Source organism: Homarus americanus, unplaced genomic scaffold (genome assembly GCF_018991925.1).
Source record: "Homarus americanus isolate GMGI-L3 unplaced genomic scaffold, GMGI_Hamer_2.0 scaffold19318, whole genome shotgun sequence".
NCBI lineage: Eukaryota > Metazoa > Arthropoda > Malacostraca > Decapoda > Nephropidae > Homarus > Homarus americanus.
The window spans coordinates 5,414,014-5,436,989 of NW_024732238.1; the positions used below are offsets into that span (position 1 = coordinate 5,414,014).

The 22,976-nt window shown below is 37.1% G+C and overlaps 2 protein-coding genes across 5 annotated transcripts; one reads left to right on the plus strand and one right to left on the minus strand.

Annotated features, from left to right (window-relative positions):
* Window positions 1-15: 15 nt before the first annotated feature.
* LOC121868377 lies at window positions 16-7,670 on the plus strand. Of its 4 annotated transcripts, none has more exons than XR_006089386.1 (7): window positions 16-249; window positions 1,151-1,277; window positions 1,630-1,826; window positions 2,909-3,100; window positions 4,155-4,253; window positions 5,420-5,601; window positions 7,219-7,325. XR_006089386.1 is itself a non-coding variant. In XM_042368932.1 (7 exons), the coding sequence occupies exons 1-7, from the start codon at window positions 247-249 to the stop codon at window positions 7,450-7,452; spliced, it is 1,017 nt and encodes a 338-aa protein (XP_042224866.1). In that variant the 5' UTR covers window positions 16-246; the 3' UTR covers window positions 7,453-7,670. The 4 variants fall into 4 exon arrangements, 3 of the variants coding, with proteins under 3 accessions (XP_042224866.1, XP_042224867.1, XP_042224868.1); XM_042368932.1 differs by having other exon boundaries at window positions 5,437-5,601; window positions 7,219-7,670; XM_042368933.1 differs by lacking the exon at window positions 5,420-5,601 and having other exon boundaries at window positions 7,219-7,670.
* Window positions 7,671-8,754: 1,084 nt separating this feature from the next.
* On the minus strand, window positions 8,755-22,784 carry LOC121868378 (upstream activation factor subunit spp27-like). The gene is made up of 5 exons (XM_042368935.1): window positions 22,671-22,784; window positions 14,559-14,779; window positions 12,820-12,957; window positions 11,447-11,657; window positions 8,755-9,583 (listed from the first exon to the last, which is right to left on the minus strand). Exons 1-5 carry the CDS (start codon window positions 22,711-22,713, stop codon window positions 9,516-9,518), a joined length of 681 nt encoding a protein of 226 aa, XP_042224869.1. The 5' UTR covers window positions 22,714-22,784; the 3' UTR covers window positions 8,755-9,515.
* Window positions 22,785-22,976: the final 192 nt, after the last annotated feature.

Genomic DNA, 22,976 nt, shown 5'->3' on the forward strand with positions numbered 1-22,976 from the left:
CTTGGGTCGTGGTGTGGCAGTGACGTGGTGTTTCAGTAGACTGTCCTACCAACCTATACCCTGCTCCCGTCGCCCAGTCATATCACCTCTTGCATCCCTCTTCGATATTGATTGGCTGGAAGTTTCAGGGAAGATAATCTTCATTTACTGCCAGACGCATAGAGGAAAAGTGCTACAGGAAAAGTTACTTAGATATCTACATGTACACGAGGTGTTGGGAGGAACAGTGCTGATATTGTCGTGGCTATGGTGGGTTAATTGTTTTCACGTACCGGGTTATTGAAAAATTTTAGGGAATTCTTAAAAGTTTCAAAGTTTTGTTTTGAAGTATTGAAATGATGACATATTACATACAGGCATTGGGCATCAAAATACACAAGTAATGTACACTAAGCTTGAGGAGTTTTTTATGTACTGTATCTGTACTAATACTATTCAGTGCCTGTATGTGTGTTTTATCACCTGTTTAAGGCCTTGTACCTTAAATGAAAATTCTCATTTACTGTACATACTTAATCATGTCTTCTGTGTAATTCTCCCCTCATAGTAACTAAAAATCGCAATGACTTATAAATAGTATTTACTAGTTGGTTTTGTTCTTATTATTCATATTTGATTTACTGTAGGTGTGTCATCGGTCAATGTTATAGAAGCGCCATTCGCTAAATTTTAATTTCTGCAACACAACTTTTAAAATTCAAAATAAATGAGTATACTTCCCAACTGTTCAGATCGTACAAGCACAATGATTGTGACCATCAATGTTGACTAGTTAAAACGTACTTCGCCAATTAAATTGCTTTTATTATTATTTAAAGCAATATAGAGTAAAATTTGTCTGATCATGAATTCTTGTGATATATTAGGACTGTGCTAATGTTGCATTGGTGTTAACGTTTAGAGTTGTTGATATAAAGTTTTCATCATGTATGTGTTGGTGTGGAAATGGTATAGGCCAAAGGGTGTGAAAGTAGTGTCATTGTTGAGTTATGGCTCGGCAAGTAACATCATGCGTGGCGAGGATGTACCCTCTCGCTTCTTGTGACCTATTGCTCTCTCACTTCCCTTGAATGTAGTAGAGACACCTCTGATTTGTAATTGAACGAGTAGAATATGTAGTGCGTGTAACAGGTGGTGGTGATGTTGACAGGGATTGTACCAGAGCAACGTGGTGCTCAACCTGCTGGTGGTGGTGATTGCCGCAGTGCTCATCACCCGTTACGTCATCACTAACTTCTCCACACTCTTCCCCTGGGCACTTCACCCCTGTAGTCAACGTCAGTAAGCTCTCACTCAATACCTGCCAATATCGTAACATAGCAATTAATTTTCTTTCTTTGTTTACATTCATGCATGCATAATTTTATTAGCGAATATAATACAAGGACATTTACTAATGGTACCTAATCCTTATTGTCATGAAATATGAAGTGTAATGTGTGTATATTTACTGATGCTTGAATCATTGAATGTAAATATTGCATCTGCTACTTTCAAACCGTGTGCCTGCCATTTCCGTGACAATAAAACCTTTTAATTGAAATATATTGAATTGGTAGAAGTTACCCCGTATGACAGTCATCACCAGAGGCATGATAACTTTAACCACTGATGACATGTACCCCACAGAATGTATAGATGTGTACTTCAAGGGTCCACCGAAAGTTACTGACCCGGCTCTCCTCTCCATGGTGAAGGAGTCCTACCTGACGCCTCCCCCGGCTAACCCAGACACCACTCCTTTTGATATTGATGAGCATGTGTGGAATAGACTAGTGGACTGGAACGTGATGCAGGAAAATCTTAAGGAGATATGGAAGAACCAGGTGTGTACCAGGTTATTTACTTCATTGTCTTATACGTGAGCGAGCAAGTAAACTACTGGAGTAGGTCTTACAAAAAGGGCGGTCACATACCTGGATGATCCGCCTCTCATAACGCATTACAGTACAGGGTACTGTGGCTGGTTTCTGAGATGTGCTAGAGACTGTTAGTTGATTGTAAATTGCCAAAAGAGGGCCACAGAACTGGTACCTGAATTCTGGCACTTCAGGTACTCAGATATTAGAACGCTTGCAGTTGCCTAGCTTATGCTATAAATGGGCAAGCGGTAACTTAATGGAAGTCTATAAGCTCTAATACAATTATGTGTACTATACGATACAATAGTCACATTTTATTTTAATACCGTTGTGGAAGATGGTCCTGCTAACTTATCATACAATTGTACTCAGAGTTGTACACATGATGTTTCAGAGTAACGTGTGAAAATTATGGTGCCTCTCGGTACTATGCACCGGTGACATTAACGCAGTCTACTAGGGCAGATCCTGGGGTGGTCTTTGACTCTTCACCAGAAAATTCCATTGCTTTTTCTTTAATGCAGTATTGTACTCAAACGTTTTTGTACAGTAAAAAGTAATTGCTATAGACTTCAGAGGATCTCCTAATATTAAATGCACATGGCTTCAAAATGCCCATGATATTGGTCTGATTTCGAAACCCCCCAGCTGGGTGGGCTCGTTATGCAACCCCCCCCCAACACACACACACACCTTTTGGAATTGTCAAGGGGTATCCCTCCAGTATAGCTCTGGACAACTTCTCTCGTGATTCTTAATTGTAATTGTGAGTGACAGTACAGTATCTCAACTAGAAGACATGCACTATTTAACGTTGAATATTGAAATTCCCATGTACAGTATCTAGCAGGGCCTTCGTATAAATAGCAAAAAGCTTGCTTAAAATAATTTTGGAACCTCCACACAGATCCACCTGGAAGATAGATATGTTTATTCCACAAATTTAATATTGATTATCATAATTAACACAGTGGCAGTAAGTGTAAATTTGCCACTGGACTGTAGAATACACGTCACTGAGAATCTTGACACATTTAACTTCACAGGCTCCTGGGGTGTTCGTGGAGGTAGGGGTAGTGGATGGGGAGTTCATGAGCCAGACGCTGATGTTGGAGAAGAACTATAGCTGGACTGGTCTGTTGATAGAGCCAGACCCTCGCTCCTTCCGAATCCTACAGGAGCGCCGCCGAAACGCTTGGACCTCTCCTGTCTGTATCCACTACAGTCACCCAGAGTCGGTTAGTGATTGTCACATGTATGAAAACACATAATAGGTAATGACCCTACCTACTGCTACTCCAGTGACATTTATCCCACAAATTTCCACCTCATGGTCTTGTCCAACAAATTCAGCAAACTTTACCTCTGGCAGTTTCTAATAATACAGGTTCCAATATCAACAGACTCTCTGCTGATTGACTGCACCTTTCACCTTTCCAGAGCTAAGGAAGAGTGGAGGAAACCAGTACATCATGATGTCATATTAAATACTTTAACTCGTTAGCGTCGTTCTCATTACTTGATATCAATTCCTGTATATACTCGTCATATCTTCCCCTACCTGATATTAATACAGTATCTACTCCATATTATCATCCACTATGTATACTGTATTAGTATTGATGCAATATGTCATCAATCTTTCTTCCTTGTATCAAGTGATCATACTATTATCCATATCCAATACATCTACTTGTCATATTCATTTAGTTGACATGATATTCTTGTATGTTGTGTTTATTTGTCAGAATGACTTTTTTTCACATGTACAGTATAATCCACATGCACCTTATAAAATGCCAGCCAGTTATCCTTTTGTGAGAGCGTAAATTGAGTGTTAGGTCATTCATTTCCCAGAATCTGTGCAAATGTGTTGTCAGGTTGATAAGCAGACCTGCTGACTCAACTGATGCAAATGTAACATTACTTGAATTATAATTGCTGAATTACTGTACATTTGCTTTTGTATTGCAAGAAATTATTGTTTTATGTGATGATGGAGTTTTAGTTTTAACCCTTGTTACACTACCAGTGTAATCAGAGATCCAAATCTTCTTGAATGTTGCTGTAGTAACTGTTTTCTAACTTGCAGTCTTAGAAATCGAACTAAAGATATTTTTTTATTTTGACTCCTTATCTTATACCTTTCTTGTTCTACTTTTACATTTGTATTACACCAATCTCCCTATTATATGCCTCCAGTACTATACAGTAATATATTATGAATATATAATTTTCACGGTGCATATTTCCACAATTCTAGCATTTTTTATTGACTATTATGATACACAGAAAAAGTACTGGCTGCGAGACTTGGAAGAGGAGCTGCCTGACCACTTCTTGCAGCTGCTGATGGCCCGTAGTAAGCTGGCCGACGAAACACTCACTGGGGTCAGTAACACACATCCTCGAGTCACAACCATCATTCTTGCCAGTTTCACCACAACACCCTACATCTCATTATACTTTTAGATTACTGTATGGTTACTTAATGTGGCATCAGGTCATGGGATAGCGGTAGCCACCTGATACTGTAGTCTTGTACCACAAAATGGATGAACGTCATTGCTGGTTCATGCTCACTGTGATCATTTTATGATAAGCAACCTACCCGGTATGTTCTTAGATATTGTACAGTCTAGTACATCTTTTTAAAAAAAGTTACAATTTATTTTCCTAAGTGTGGTGTGTAGAAACTTCTGAGGTCTAAATGATGCTCTTGTATTTATGTGCATTTTGTTGCTCTTCAAGAACTACCTGCTCTTATAGATAAAAGTGTCACCACAGAACATTAACTAACTGCGTAAATGGTGGCTAACGCTCATATCCAAAACAGGTGTCCTGAGATCTGTGTAGTACTTACAGATACGTACTTATGACCAGTATTTCCCTGCCACTCTTGCATATAGGTCATTGACATAATAAATATATATATATATATATATATATATATATATATGCTGATAACAAGAAACACGAAATTCCCAAGCGCTTTCGTGAAATTCACATCTTCAGGGGTGAGTACAGACTAAGGAGAATTACTTGACAAGGCTAATATATACTGTACAGTAGAGGAGAGTGAGATCAAGTCCTTAGGGGACTGTAGGTGTCCACAATGGTCTGGTCATAAGGCAGTGACCCTACTAATCTTCATAAGCACAGCAGCTGTCCGTAGTCAGGTCATAGGGTAAGATGACCCATCCTTCTCACCTGGTTACAAATCTTAATTACAAAATTATCCAGTTTGTACATACCATTACAGCACTCAAATTTATGTTGACGAATTCGGTATGTTTAATGAGACTGAATTCTATGTTTCTACTGCTGTATATCTACATCCCTACCAGGCAGTCATGCCTATGGAATCCATTTTCACTTTTCATTTACATACAATTGTATAATGGGGAATGAGAGGAAGTCTAAGCAGAGAATGTATTGTAGTAGTAACAAGTGGAAGAGTTTAGACTAATTTGCTCTTATATGGGTAAGTGAAAGAGTTTTATAATGAAGCCTGCTCTTAATTAGTTAGAATGTATGTGTAGGTTTGTATGTAATAGGAACAGGTGTTGTGCAGGATGAGGAGCGAGGGATCTACATATCGGTGCCATGCATGCCACTCTCCACCCTCCTACTGGCTGCCAACATCACCTCCATAGATCTCCTCGCCTCAGCTACTGGAGTTGATAAAGATGAAAAAAGAATCAAAGATGTCATCAACAGTAAAACTTTCGATGTTAAGGTACTACAAAATACAGTACTATTCCTATATACTCACCACTTACCTCTCAGGATTCATTTACAGTACAGGTTGACAACCCTTTATCCGAAATTCCGAAAACTTAGTTTTTTTTTTGTCGAGCAATTTTTTTTTTTTTTTTATACAGGGATTAAGCCCACCCAGGCATAGATAACTGACCCACATCGGGGCCTGGGGGGCGAAAATGTAATAGTAATAGTAATACTAATTATAATAATAATAATAATTATAATTATTCATAGTAAATAAAAATTTTAATTAAAAAATACACCAAAATAAAATAATAATAAAATTTATAATAATAATAATAACAATAATACTGTATTAATAAAATAATAATAAAGAAATACAAGAATGAAAAAAGATATAAAAAAGTGAGAAACACGACCTAGACCTATGAATTATTATTATTATAATTTTTATTACATTTTCGCCCCTCAGGCCCCAATGTGGGTCAGTGACTTGTGCCTAGGTGGGCTAATACACATAAATAATAAAAAACCTAACCATTCTGAAAACCGAAAAATTCCGAAATCCGAAATGCCTATGGCCCCAAGGATTTTGGATAAGGGATTGTCAACCTGTATTACTTAATTTAATCTCCAGTTTTGAGCCAGCTTATTTTAGACTACAGGGGGTCCCCGGGTTATGGACAGGTTCCGTTCCTGAGGACGTTCCAAGTCAGATTTGTACATAAGTCGGAACACATGCTATGTGCATACTGTACTTACAGAACAATGTTTAAAATCCCACTATATCATAGCCTAAGTCCTTATATACAGTACATCTAAAATCACTTAATTTAAGATAAAAGAAATATATGACAAAATGCAGTAAATGAAAGTATAAATAAGTCATCAGGAAAATAAAATACTGTAAATTTCAAGTTTAACCCCGTTCAGTTCAGCGAGTGTTCGTAAGTCAGGGACACCCTGTACTATGCTTATATATAAATAAGGTAGCATATTGTAGCCTACACCCAATCAATTGCTAGATTTAATGTGAGGATCAACTATGAAGTACAGTAGTGTTTTTGAACTTTTACATGTGTCATCAAATAGTGTTAGCATTAGAGAATAAGTAGGTGAATACCTATGGAGTTTGTGCCCCTTGTCCTAAATCACATCTAGCTGTGAATGGGCACCTAACTTTAGTAGGGCAAGTGAAGGCAATCGAGTGCAGTACTGGCCATGCTGCCTCTTGTAACAGTGGCTTGGTATGTATAATACTATAGTCCATGCAGTATGCTGTACCATCACTACCCCTTATGGGCAATGGGCCATTCATTATTATCTTACTCTTTTGTTAAGTTATTCTGTCTTCTAGAACTTGCATTACTTACGGGGAATAATTCACCATTTGAAAGGCATGTGTGATGGGACTTATTTCTACTTCAACCTCTCCAATTCCTATAGTTTCTCACCTCACTCAACAGAACTGATCCACTTATATAAACCTCATATAATGCCATTGAGAAACACACTTATTGTTCATTCATTACTTTCCAGTTAGTCCTCGTTGCATTACCTAACCTTTAATTTTTGTCATGTGGAGCTTTACTCTCATGCCCAGTTATTAATAAGCCTCTCTCTCCCCAAGATGCTGCTTCTCCACTTCCCAACGGGGCGATTGTTTGATGACCCCTACCCATATATCCCTGGCTATATAATAGACATGGAGCACTCCACACTGCTGGTCAAGCTCTATATCAGGAGGTCCCACTGCAAACTCATCAGCAATGCTCAATGCAAAAAAATGCACCATTATGACATAAAGGAGGCATGCCATAAATACCTTTGTTTTAACTTTTTGACCGTGTGGTCTTATTCCTAGACACGGTCACTGAAAATTTTGGTCAACACATGGCTATAGAGTAGCATATTCTGAGCTACACCCCATGTAGACATGCTGCCTTTGCCTCAAACTATTACACATATCTTGTTAACCGAGGCTTTAGCTTCTGACAACTTACTTTTGTCACCATGGGTGCAATCAAATTGAAATTTGCAACCATACCTATATCACTTAGAATAAATATTAATTGAAGTATGTATTAGAATTTTGTTTTCCATGGCTTTTCCAAGTCCACTTACTAATTTTTCAATGACTAAAAGTGTTTAGTGCAGGTATGGGCAACCCACGGCCCGTGGAGTGATTGAGAAATTCTATTTAACGTAGCCTGCAGTTTGGGTAGATGCAGCCATAAATGGTGAGTAAAGCAATTCGTTACTATTTCTTCACCTAAAAGTAAGTAACTACGAAAATGTAACAAAGAAATAAGTATATATAGTCAACAATATAAACATTTTAACTTGCGCGAGTTTACGGGCCAAGTTTTGCATAGACTGTTTGATAAATTAGCTGCTATACAGTATGGCAGTGGGTCACTTGGGAATGAATAAACAAAGGTTGGTTAAGTCCAAGTGGTTACACAGGTTTAACTAATTAAGTACTTTCAGAATACACAAAAAAACTTAAATCTCACCTCAGAAACCCATAGTTGGCAAGTAATTAGGATTCAAATTTTGTGATTAAAATATTCCAAGCATCATTGCAGCCACTAAATACCCTGCAATCAGATGGTGGGTCATAGATTTGGATTTGGCATGCTCTGGAGTACCTATGTACTGTGATTTTCAGTGAAATCTAATTTTTGGCTAAAACCTCAAAAATATTAAGTCATAAGCCTTAGTAATTCTTTGACAAATAAACTTTTCTCTCGGATTTGGAATTTAACAAGTCTGAACTAATTAGGTACTTCCAGATTAACACACCACCAAAATTGCACCTCAGAAACCCATAGTTGGCAAGTAATTAGGATTGCAAAAATTTAATTAAAATATTTCAAGCATCATTACAGACACCCAAGACTATAGTCTTGGGTGTCTGGTGATCAAGGACCCTACAGGACATAACCTTGATCACCAGTCACCCGAGACCACTGTCTTGGTCACCTCCTGAGACCATAAGTCTTGGGTGTCTGGTGATCAAGACAAACTCCTTAGTCACCTGAGACACCCAAAGCTGACTCATTGGTTACCTGCAAAACAGAAGATGCACAAAAAGTCGTGAAATGCAAGAATTTAGGATGGAGCAATACATTTTTTTTACAAAATATTTTATTAAAAGACGTACCATTGTGACAGATTTTTAATATTAATTTGTTAACTATCTGTGGCTATTTTATATCACAAACATAAAATAATTCAAAAATAATTCTGAAATCCTTAACATATTCCACAAAATCCCAAGTCACAAAACATTCTGAGCATGTGGAATGCAGTAACCTGATAAATAATATAACCTATAAAGCAGAACCTATCTACTCCAAGCCACAGAAAAATTATAACATTTTATATTACATTGCTACTGTCCAAAACTGAAATGTAATGATTAATGACAATGTTATATATGAAGAAGTGAGTCTGCTAAAGGAGTGGTTCTCCATTTTTTATGAACACATCAGACAGAGGAAAGGGGAGGGGATAATCTCCGTCATATGAATAAACACAAACGCTTATTTGAATTATCAGACAAACAAATAAAACAAGCACATCAACTAATGCATATTCCATTGCTGACAAAGGATACAAAAAGGCACACACCAAACAATGCTTAGAAAGACAAAACTTGTCCTTCTAGCTAAACCCCTAATGAGATTTCACCTACAGAAATTATATTCTTAGACAATAATGATACTATTGATCATTTAAATTTATTTATAAGCAGACCTCATAATTCATCAAATCATACCTCCAGAAAAAATAATATGTGGGGCTTCTCAACTAAGCAAAGTTGGTAGTGAATATGGGTGAGAACAGCAGCTTTTGGGAAGTCAACTGCCGTGGTGTGCCGGGCATTGGAGACTGACAGGGTCCCTAGTATATGAAGCTTCCTTATGCAGCCTCCAGGAAGTGGTCCTTCAGATGTTTCATCATGCCAAAAGTACGGAAGCGCTTTACACCTGTTGGGAGGGGGGAGGAAGAGGCGAAAATTTAAAGGTGTCAGAAATACTGTAAAAACATTGCTCTTTAAACCTAACAGGAGAAAAATCACATGCAGAAATTACTTAGCACCTACATAAAAAAAATGGTCAGAACAAGTTAAAATTACAATGATTTCTCTTTCAGCTTAAGCAACTTCCTACAACTTTATGTTCAACATGATTCCTCTTTGCACAACTCCCACATCTCCTTAACTCATTCAGTTTTAAATCCCCTTGAGTATGACAAAAGTCCCTATGCTCAGTATTATGAGGTTTTGGGCCCGGTAAATATACGGAATACCTTAACTCTCAGGGGCGGATTATCCAACAGGCTGGTGAAGCTGAAGCCCCAGGCCCGTGTCAAACAAGAATTCAACAATTATTTGAACTGAGAAATCCATTTTATAGATTCGAGTTACATTTCTCATATTGTTTCACAAGCACCGACATGCTTGTAAAGTTACACCTACTCAACCGTAATCACTGTAGGATGCAAACGCCATCTGGTGCTGCAGTGCACCAACATCTAAAGCTGCAGTTCAGCAGGAGAGCCACATGTCAAAGCTTTAAAGATCCAAAAGTTGGACGAAGCATTTCCCAAAATGCAGGTTATATACTGCAAATTTATCTGTCAATGATGGGGTCGAACGCCACTAGAGAGCGCTCATCATTCTCTGCCTTCAAGCGGATCAAGGCTATCTCCGCTCATCAATGGGGGTAAGATAAATTGAATCATCTGCCCGTGCCGTGTACAGAATCTGATGTTCTACACAATATCAACGTTACTTCTGTGATCTCTGCTCACTCATCAAGAAGAAACAAAGAGAATTTAAGGAAACGTAAAACGACACCGAGTACCATTTGAATAATTAGGTTATGAATATCCTTAACTGCTCCAGAATTCAAAATAATTATATTTTTGGTTAAGAAAGTAAAATTCCATGTTATAAAACAAACTTTCTAAAGTTCTGTTGATATCTACAAATATGAAGATTGAGTAGTCTCTATAAATTTTACTTTATTATGCATTTAGACAATGTGAGCATTTTTGTGTTAGCTTTAACAGGCCCCATATGTACCTCAGCCCCATTGTTGGGTTAATCCGCCCCTGATTACTCTACATTAGATCATTTTGAATTTTGATGCAAGGATCACCAGCTTCAAGTTGTCCTGCCAGGTATGCAACACTTGTCAACATTATAGTTCAGGCCCAAAAGAACACCAGGGAGTTATTAATGTTACAAAATATTCAATCTATGCCATGTCCCAGTCATTCAGCAAATTACCCCTTCTCCACTAACATATATTTGAAGTTAGAAATTCGGTTTCAACCATTTGACATCCTTACTCCTATTCTATTTTCATAAGGCTTCCTCATTAAAGAAAAGATTTTCCTTAAAAATTACTCCTGCCATTTCTTCCCCCACATGCAGGGAAACCAGCATATTTTACTAATTGTTCATGATCTACTTTATTACAAAATAATACACCTTTAGTTACAAACATTTTACTACCCACTCCCTCAGTATATCTAACCACCTAAGCTGATCCCGATATGTTTTCTGCTCAACATTCCTTTGTTACTAATCAATACCACCAATTCTCTATGTCCCATTTACTACATTTGAATTTAGAAGTCATGCCTCACATCCATGTTAGCCCAACCATTCTTATCTTTTCTTGACTGACCTGATGCCTCACTGGCTTTTGTAATAACAAGTAGGATTCCGAGACAACCATGCTAATCTAAATTCACACGTGTCCCTGGACCAGGCTAATGTCAGATCTAGAATATGGTTTCTTACAAGAAAATTTCACAAAACCACCAACAAATAAACTTACCAATCACTTTCAATAGTTGATCATCACAGATTGCAAACTGCTTATTCTTAGGATCTTGCAGCTCCCTTTCCTTAATGACTGCCCATAGTTTCTTAACAACTTCATGGCGAGGCATTACATCTGAGCCCACAACATCAGCCAGTTCAGGAGACAATTTGAAAGACTTGGTAAATGCAGATTTCTTACCGCGTCCACCACCCTTTTTGGGAGCCTACAAATAATTTTGGGGGGCAATAATATTACTTCATTTTTGATGTTTGCCTACTTAATTATTTTTTTATTACATTAAGAAGTCTGAATACTTTATATCTTGTACTAAGATTCTAAATCATGAACTATTGGCAATAAAATGATTACATATATCTGAATACTTTCTTGAATTAACATTCTAAAAATCATATAACACTTCTGTAATCCCTACATATGAAGTCCATATCCTTACACACTTTATAGTAAAGTTAAAAATCCATACAATAAAAACCCAGAGTACCGGACCACCTGAGTACTGCCACGACTCTCGGAAAAAAGCATTAAAAAATATCTTGCAGATCATTGTTATAGAGCATCACAGCATGTACTCAGTCTATGTGTGGATATTACAGTTTATTGCCATGGTTGACAATTAACACTGCTCCTGAGATAATGCAGAAATTTGAAATTGAATAAATACTGTATACCGAAAGCATATTTGAAGTGTGATCCACTTTATCTCCACTGAAAGTGGGTCCCATACAAACTTGCATAATTTTCACTACATAACATGCTATGAAAATGTTGAAAGTTGCAGGAAAATCATTTCAGTACTCTAATGTGACTTAGGATATAAAGGAAAATATAATATAAATCTATAAAAAATAAAACTGAAGAGCACAAGTATGAACAGTATTCTGTGTGGGAGATTGAACATATGTGGATGCATCACGGCATAGCAGCCATGTGTCTCAAGTCAGTTGGCTGGCTGAACTCTCAACTCGGCATCACCCGTAGAATTATTCTAGGGCAGGAGCTATTTTTGTACATAAAATGTGGTTTATATTATGATGTGCTATACAGTATCGCAATTTTTGCTCAATTTTGAGCAAATATAAAATACAGAATAACAAAGGATTGGAACTTATTCCCTTTTACTCTGTTAAATTTACCTTTGACAATGAAGTGGATTATGTGAAAACATCCACTTCATTGCAGAAGGTATACTGTACACATACACACTATCCACTTTACCTCACATTGCACAAGGCCATCCATGCCTTATGCATGGACTCCTGAATATTGGATTGTCCGAGCAACAACGTCGCTGGGGCTTAATTAGTCTGGTACTCGAACGTTTTTAATGTAAATGTCATGCACAGAAATCAGCAGGTGAAACATACCACTACCTTCTTCCTCTTGCCCCATTCTTCATCAGAGTCATCATCGTCATCGGCTTTGCGTTTCTTTGGGCTAGCCTTTGGTTTTCTGGCAGCTTTTTTGGAACCCGGCTCATAATCGTCATCATCCCCACCTTTCCCCTGTAATTAATAAATTTTATATACTGTAATACTTTTAAGGTAGTTTATACAATAACTTGTGAACAATGAACAAACAAGAATACAAAAATGCATGTCAATTAAAAATACAGGAAACTGCCTACAGTATGTGGCACGTTACAAACCTTTACACCTAAATTAATAACTAAATTAAATAAAGCAATCCAAAATGTTAGTGAAAATTGCATCTAGTGAAAATTGCATCTAGCACAATTATATATATATATATATATATATATATATATATATATATATATATATATATATATATATATATATATATATATATATATATATATATATATATATATATATATATATATATATTATACATACACACACTCTCAAAAGTGCTCCGTAAATACCTTTTATAATTCAGGGGCATATTCCTGTCAATTCTCAATAGCTTTGGCTTTACAGCATGTGACAGGTTTGGTAGGAATATGATGTAAACCTATATGGGGTGTAAATGAAACATCCAGTTATAGCTTGTACTGTCTGATGGTGGTACAGTTGAAGGTTATGCTTTTGTAGGATCCTCCACACGGTACCCACTGCCAGTTGCATATCCTGGCGATCCGTCAAATACTTGTCTCAGGTTTGTCCTCAGCAATGCTTTGTGTATGTGCACATTTTTGTGGTTGCCCTCTGTCACCTGGAATGTGAGCCATGTCTTCGACCGCTACCAGTTTCACTTAGTCGACGATCAACAAGAAATGTTTGGACGTGATGGCACTCTATGGTTCGGATAATGTTCCTTGTACAGTTGTGCCGCTGCATTTCCACCAGATGCACCCAGTATCTGGTGCTTATCTGCATATTCTCAAAATGAATATTCCTCCAAGTGCTCACTCAACCCAGGTGATACAGATGCTCAGCTGTCGACCACTGCAGGGAAGGAAGTGAGCAGCCAACCTTAAGCTACCACCTCAAATCAGGTTGGTATATTGTTCTCCTTCCTCCAATCACCACCCTACCCGCCAAACCACCCACCGATGCCCCTGCTCATTACATCATTTGGACATGTAATGGGTGATAACATTACAGTATCAGACTGCACACATAATTAGCAGCACGTTATTTCCACTGTGAACATTAGCACGTGTAGGATATGAATGCTTTTCATTGTCTCTTGAAAGTTTCATTTACACTCCATAGGTGTAGGTTTCACCACATTCCCACTAAACCTGTCATGGGCTGTAACTTCAAAACTATTGAGAAATTTAATTCATTTATCTTTATTTATGTCTTGGGAATATATCATTGGTGTGCATGGTTAGGTTTGATGAGAAAGGACACAGGAAAAACCATATCCCTATTTTCAGTGTTGATTTTGGTTAAACCTAACCACTGATGTGAATAGAGAAAGTTCACCCTAATAGTATGAAATTGGAATATATTTGTACAGAACATGAATACCCTTTTGAGAGGAATCATTCAATACAAGCAAAAATACTAAAGGCAGATTTCTTGAAACTCGTGACGACAAAACCCTGGTACCAGATGAATCTTACCTGCCTCTATGTCGAATCTGAAATGAAACCATATATTTTCCCAAGCAACAATCAACCCAAGGTTCTTACCTCAGATTCGGGCTCTGACTCAGAGTCCTCCTTGCCCTTGGGCACCTCCTCCTCAGACACCTCTTCATCTGAGTGTGAGTTCACTTGATCCTCAACATCGGCCATGATGATAGCGTCTATTTCCTTTTTACGATCTGATAGGTCAACTCCCAATTGTTTCTCAAGCTGTTGCCGAACTTTCTTTGCCGAGAGTGTTTCAAGATCTGCTCCTCTAAGGATTGCTGCAAAGGAAATTTGACAAATTGAAAACATTAACATATACACATACATTTAAATATATTAATACTGTGTGTGTTGTACGCACACAAACATACTTAGAAATAGTTACCACTGACATTTATCAATGAGGCATTAATCATTTTTTTCTTTTCCACAAAACATGTCCACCAGGTACTATTACATTTATTGTTTAGTTTTGTTATGTTGCACAAGTAAATTACGATAAACTTGAAACTACTGTACTTTTTATTCTATTGTTTTTTTGCTTTGTTTTTCAAAACAAGTGATACCAGCCACTAAATGATGTCAAGTACAGGAAAGTCTTGAATTACAATTCAAATTGTTATTCTATTTGTATTTACAACGAAAATAGAAAAATTAAATAAGGTGACATCACATAATTAATGTACTGTACAGTATTGTACAAATAAAAAATTGCACACAAGACCTTCCTGAGCTGATGACACTAACAGCCACTGCTTGTCGCGCCTTTCATTTCCACGTGTCTTAACCAGATCAAGATAAAAAAAATTCAGCTATTTTATGGCATTTTTGTGCCCCTATTCAACATAAACAAGAGAGCAAGTGATGTAGTGCTGGTTCAAAGGCTAAGAGAAAGAACCTGCTTATTTAGGCACTTTGCCGTCTGCCGAGCAAAAACTCGGGAAAACAACATTGGCTGTCCTAATATGTTCAGGTTTATCACCATTGGCGAGTAGAATTTTCGTTTTACATTCATGAACATTAATTAAATCATACTGTACATGTACAGTAATAAACAATAATAAGTTTTGCTTTCATATTCTTAAGTACGTACTAGTAAACAAATGAGCTATGTTTGCATGTGTGCATACTGACAACAATGGCATCACATCTCGTGTGTTTTAATTGACTATGTATTACCAGTGAATTGTATTGTTCATTTTACATACATAAATGTCGATTCAATCTTATGACATTTAGTACAGTACCAGTAATAATTCTTAAGGGAAGTGACAACGTTTATGTACTCACTCATACTCTGTTACTCTACCCACAGATGAGATCTTTATCACTAGTACATAGTGAATTACATTGTACTGTATAATTTGCATTAATAATAATCAATTAAAGTATAGAATAGTTTTTATTTTACGTTCATTTTACTGTGTTTAGGGGGAAAGGGGGTAAAGAGCTACACAATACCGCAGATGAGAAAAGATCACACTAGGGAATGCATGTCATTATTGCTATACAGGTACAGTTTTTTAATGGTACTAATGGTTCACAATCCAACAAGTCGCGTTACACCGCAATATTGGAGGACACACTATCATCATAATTCGAGGATTTACTTAGTACTGGCAACCCCTGCAATATGGAAATTCGCCCTTCCAGAACTTTGAAAGTGAACCCTCAAAGATCCGGACTAAAGGGGCAGGACCACATGTCTGAAAAAAAAATGTCCGTACCTTCCGGCGAATGTACGAAATGCACAAAAAATAAATAAAAAAATAAATAAAAAATACTACCATATTTTATAGCTGGAAGTATTTAAAAAAAAAATTTATTTTCCTCCTGTAGCCATAGTTTTCTTTAAATATATATACAGTACTGTACCTGGAAATGTGAGGAATAAATAAAAATACAGTAATACAGTACCAACAAACAAGTTAAAAAAATAACTATTATCAAATGAAAGTTAAACACAGTCGCCATTTGCATACACTGCCTGTTTCATCAGCAACGGATATCAGCGCTCTGTTTTCATCACGTGATCAGTTGAATCGCGCTGTTTCTGTCAATTACTCCACGATTTTCACTAATTTTGTTGTTAGCGATGAATACGGAAAGACAAGGTGAGAAGAATATTCCCAAGAAGCGTTCTGGTGATAGAATTGCCGGTGTGTGAACGTAAAAGAAGTTTACAAGAATGCAACTATGTCGTTGTAGCCCGCGCCATCCTAGCGACCGCCCGGGCTGTTATGTGCTTTTTTGGGTGGTGCTACCACCTGTTGAGTCAAGATAATGTCCTCTACCTCTACTGGGGGTGGGACAGACCCACCTAAGCGGCCAAATAAAGAAAAGGAGAAGCGGGACTATCATAAGGGAGTTAAGTTTGTCAAGTACTCGATGCAGGCTAAGCAGCGTGTGATTAAATTACTTGAGGAAGGCCTAAAAACTAGTTTCCGGAAAGCACAATCAAGTCAATAAAGGCATAATTTTTATCATCTGGAGGTTATAAATGGGAAAATCAGAGGTTGATGTAGAGTGGCCAGTCTATATTGTTATTTTTCCCATTAGTTTATGCATTTGCATTTGGCGTAATTTTCCCAGTCTATATTACTCAAGAAATACAAGATCTTACTGTACAACACTACTACAGTATCTGCATGTGGTTTACGTTATGTTCCGCAGTGTGCTGTTCGTACCCATTTTGTATTTCATTGGTCAAGTACACGTAATAAATTTTCCTATTAATCCACATTCTAACGTAACTCAAAATAACCATACTGTATAACTATAAGTAGGGATATCTTTCAGGTTCACATGCTCAGTAATGGTTTACCACAATTCCAAATTTGTATTGAAATTATCACGCATGATATAGATACTGCAGCCTAATGTACATGCGTCGGCAGACTATACAATGACAGTTACGAAGATGGCCTTCTTTCTGACTAACCTAACCACAACAATACAGTCCATCAATAGGGTTAGGGACAACTCGTACCCAAGATTACTTGCACCCAATTCAAGAGATAATCCATACTTATTAGTATATACTGTATACCATGCATTTTAGCTTCATCTATGATTACAAACAGATTATGTAAATGTTTTAGGAAAAGTGCAGTGAAATATAATGCAGCGCTTTAAAATGGTTGCATCCCTTACATAAGTAAGCTGTACCGTCACACAAACATTGCACCACAGGTACATATTTCACACTGTGTGGTTTAGAATAACTTTATTGCAATTTACAGATTTCAGGCTAATAGAGTTGGCAGTTCCAATTTATAAACTGGGCAAAGAAAACATTTAAAATAGTCATAAATATAGACATGGAGGCGTCTAGACGGGGTGTGCCCATTTCGTCACCACTGTTTTTACCCATTTCTTCACTGCGTTCATTCCCAACACCATTTCAAGGGCAATACATTCCAGAAAATTCTTACATAATACATTAACATATACACGAAAATTAAACAAAATTTGGCCAAATAACTGTTGATTGGGATAGAAAATTACCAAAATGCCTAGTTTACAAAATTATGCCTCAGCATAACAATACATTGGATCATGCAAGCATCTCACCAAGACAAATTATTAAAGACGAAAATAAATAAAAATTTTATTACATACCCATGCAAGCATCTCACTTAAACAATTTATTAAAGACTAAAACGAAAAAAATTAATTTAAGTCGCCTGCAATCATCTCACTTAATATATGTGAAAGACTACAAATTTAAAAAATAAATTAAACAAAACATTGTTATTACTCATGCAAGCTTGGAAGAAGACACTGACAATTAGATAGGAAATTAGAAGTGGCGATATTTTTTTTTTTTCCATATTCATCCCACAGCTTCCAGAGATGGACTTGTTTGTCATGATCTGCTTTTCTTGTGCATGAGTTTAGCTTGTACCCAGCAACTAGTTGTAATTGCAAATCAACCATTGAGGCTTCTGTGAAGAAGAGGGACAAGAAGGTATAGAGCAAGATTGTTCTTTGCTGGTCGGTGGTTTATGCGCTGGTGCCAAATCACCTTCATTTGTTGTATTCTGTTTATTTACCAATGTTTGAATAATTTTCTTTATTAAATGATTAATATTCATGAATAATAATAATAATTCTTGAGTCGTCTGTATACAGGTGTAATTTCTATTCATGTAAAATAATAACTCACAATTTGTCACTAATATCAGCGACTGTTGGTGGTAGCCAAACAGGTTTGATATTGGTGACAATGGGTTTTTGGCGACGAACCGGGTTGGTGACGAAATGGGGTGTATCCGTCTAGTCATGCATAAACACAGATTTATTTTCCAGCCTCAGCGTTTTATAAACAAATCAGTCTATATAAGCTTTGGGTAGTTTCCTTAACTTGGCTTATATATAAATAAGTTGAGGGGTTAAGTTACAAACCCAAAACAGTCTTTTCTCCATTTATTGGTTAAACTATATTGATCACAGTCTACAGTATTAGTAGATGCACCGTAATTAACACTGTAAGCTGTGAGTGTTAGTAACGGACGGGGGCTCAGCTTGACCGAGTCAGATCACCCGTCTGATTCTCGTGAGCTTCAAGTGTGGACTGGTGCCTGTGAGGGGCTCTGAAGGAGAGGCCGGGCTAACCCTACACAGTGGGGTGACTGGATTATATAAACTAAATGTATTAACCCAAATTTATATAATTGTTATTCCCACGAGACAGGGGCTAATACAAGTTAGTGTACAGTATATAATTCGGGGCTCCTCGCTGGCACTTATTCCGGTATAACGAACTTCTGACATGTCAACGTCAAGAATGAAATACAGTAGTAATAAAGATATAAAAGAAAGAAGAGTGAGAATATTGGCCAACCCATATACAATAAGGGTAAATTTTTAATTTAGGACACAAGTCCCTAGGGGTTAATCAACATGTTTTTTCAGTGTATTTTGGTGTTTTAAACGAATACGACCTTCATTTTTGGCGAAAATTGCTCGTTTTTGCCCCCCACAATGATAATGGGGAAAGCTTGGGAAATTGGTTTTTTTGGGGTGGGAGAGAAAACGAAAACAAGTCATCTAGCCTAACTCCTAGACGGACCCCCAATAGGCCTGACCCATAGCGGTTAAACTAACCTAAATGTTTCAACAGTTTGGGGCGCACCATGTCCGAAAGTACAATACTTTAGAAGTGGAAGGACCAGGGATACATAAGAATTAGATAGAATAATCGTCTTTCTCGTAAAACTCCGCAATAAACTTAAAATAATCGTAGGAGTACAAGCGACAACCAACTTCCACCATGGCCATTGTGAGACTGGTCAATGAAATTAAAATCGTACCCAGGCTGCTTCCCTTGAAAAAATCAAATGTGATTGGTCGAAAAAAAAAATGTGATAACGATACCCCATTGTTCACGACTGGATGACGTCAGTCAACATTGTGCACGCGTGATGCGCTGATAACATCTCAAAGACTGAAAACTACTTAAAATCAATTAAATTCAATTGTGTAGCTATTATCCATTACCATCATGTATATATGGGTTTCAAAATGCTCAGAATAGCGAGATCTAAATGTTTCAGTAGTTTATAACTTTCAGGGGCGCTATGTCCGAAAGTAAAATAATACCACAATTAGTTACGTTATTGTACGTTAATGATAATCTGGATATGTTTGTTTAAAAAGTCACGACCACGCAGAAACAAGACCAGGTCTAATTCAAACTTATACGCTGCAATATATATATATATATATATATATATATATATATATATATATATATATATATATATATATATATATATATATATATATATATATATATATATATACATACATATATATACATACATATACAAAGTCTCGTAAATTGGGTACGAGTTATCATTTACCTGGGTACGATTTGTCCAGCACCCCATCAATACAGCTGCCCTACCCATATCCAATGTAAAATAATTGCTTTCATGCAGATGAAAATATTGCGGAGTACCAAAAATAAAACATGAATTAATTTAATTAGTTAGATAGCGCAGTATCCTTTTGGTGTCAGTCATCTGTGGAAACTTAGGAATTTAGGTTTGGTTAGATATAGTCCCTAAGTTCTGTGGCTAGGTTAGGTAGGTTTGGATATCTAAATACAGGGATGACCGAAATTAAAGTTTCACCGAGAGCACACCTAGGTGCTTTATGTTTATCATATTTCAGTGGTTCACTCCTGCTGAAATCATAATTTTGTCATTTACCTACCAGCATTGAGGGGGACACCCCCTCACCAGATATTGAATTCCATCGTAAGAAATATATTTTATTTTACCAAAAAATTCTAGAAGACCAATTATTGCCATGTGTGCAAGCCTCAGTGTTTAAAAACTAAATTAAATACTCACACTGATACTTGTTTGTTTACAATCATGCTGGAGGCTACCAACCAAATCCAAGCTAAAACCTTATTACCCCAGTAGCATAGTTCTGGGTCCACGGCTTCCAGCACAATTATCAACAGCCTTCGTCTAAACAGGAAGTTGGGCTAAATAAAAATTTTAAAACCCCCCCTAGTACCGGTATATGGTTTGGGATAACAATAAATGATTAAGCTCTTAAGCCTCTTTTATTTACCCAACACACGTGGTCACACGATCCATAGACTGATCCTACTCTTTTCTTCATGTCCTTCAAATTATACCAATATTCCAAAAAATACACCAAGACATTATGTGAAGACCATCCCCTAAGCCTTAACCAATTGGTCTTTATTTGCACTCTGAATTAGTTTTAAAAATCTTATCAGCTTTTTCAAATAAAATAATTGATTCAATAATATTTACCAATTTAACAGCACTTATCTAGAAGCTTCCTAAAACACAAGAAATCATAATAATAGGTTAATGTGGCTATGTATTATACACACCGCTAATAGTTTATTTTGAAATCAGTGGAGAGCCAAAACATACCTTGGTACAGGAAAAACCGTTGGTATTATTTGAAGAGAGTTAAATTTTTAGAGTCCGGTACAATTCAAAGAATGCCTTGCACACCAAAAATTCAGCCTTGTACAGCAAAAATTCAATGTCCATTCGCAAATGAAACCTAATTCTCCATAAAATGTTGTCAAATATAAATAAAAATAAACCTAAAGAAAGTAAAATCATTCGTAAATAAGAAGCATATTGGGCAAGATTTCAAAAAGTTTCGAGCAGTTGCAAATATGATCGTTGTAGACCCGTGCTGCCAACCATCAGGCAAGTTTGCGGTAAAAGGTCGCATCCCACCAGGCCATCTATTTACCCTCTTTTCACTCATAATTATCACTAGCTAAATTACCAAACTCAAAAAATATTAGCCAGTTACATCTCACCAAACACCTGACATCCTGTTATAATTTATATCTAACACACAGGCTGAATAATTAGCCAAAGATGACTGGTGGTTATTATGAGGCCGTGGCCAAGCGACGCCAAGCCCGCCATCGCGTCTAGTCTCTTGACTTTTCAACGAAGTCCACTCTCTATGTCCTCCGTAAATTATCAATAAACTGTATCTCCAAGGCATATATTACAACTGTAGGTTATTATTTTCATAAATAATAGATATGAAACGGTAGAAAATTCAATTTCTTTGTAACCCACGCGCAACTACACAGGGGAAGCAGGCTCAAAATGCCGGTCTCGGCTTTCAGTACGACGCTGCAAGGTCCAACTGACAGAAATAAAGGACCACTTTATTACACGATATTATAACGAAAGTAAATATATTACGACTGAAATAAGCCCAGAAATATACGCGTATACACTTGCACAATCAATTTAGCAGAAAATGCAGTTTAAACACCGCATAATACCCGAAAAATAAATGGATCAAAAGGAAGTACTCACAAAGCTGTAGAGGGTAGCTGGCAAGAGAGTGGTAGTGACGCTGGCTGGCCGCTTGGGTCCGCGGCGGAGCATCACGACCTGGCAGCGCCGCGCCCACACACGCGGCACCACCGCCTCGGTAAACATCCTCCCAAGGTGAACATCGGCACCACCGCACTGCATGACTCTAGTACACTCCCTCCTCAACACTAACACGGGTCTTTCACGTCTAATTCGCACATAACACAGTATCACATTTTGCCTTATTGTTAGAGGATACACTTAACCATATTTGTGTAAAGCAGAAACCGCAAAAAAAACCTAAAATCCACAAAAACCTTACCAGATATTTTCTTCTTCAGAGTTTCCCGGCTGATCTGTGCCATGGTTCCTTGTAGAGTGCAGCTTCTCACAGCCAGCAGGTGAACACGATATATCACTTATTAAAGAAACGCCTCCCGAATATAATCAAATATCTTTCAGGTCTTTTAATTTTTCAAAAAAATAAATTCACTACCTGCGATATTATTAAAATTTCCCGAAAAATATAAAAGGGACTAGTTAGATACATGACGAGAGAAACACCACTGCTTAAAAACATATTCATTCTCAACATGTTTTTTCAAGTTCTACCATGAAAACCCAGTGA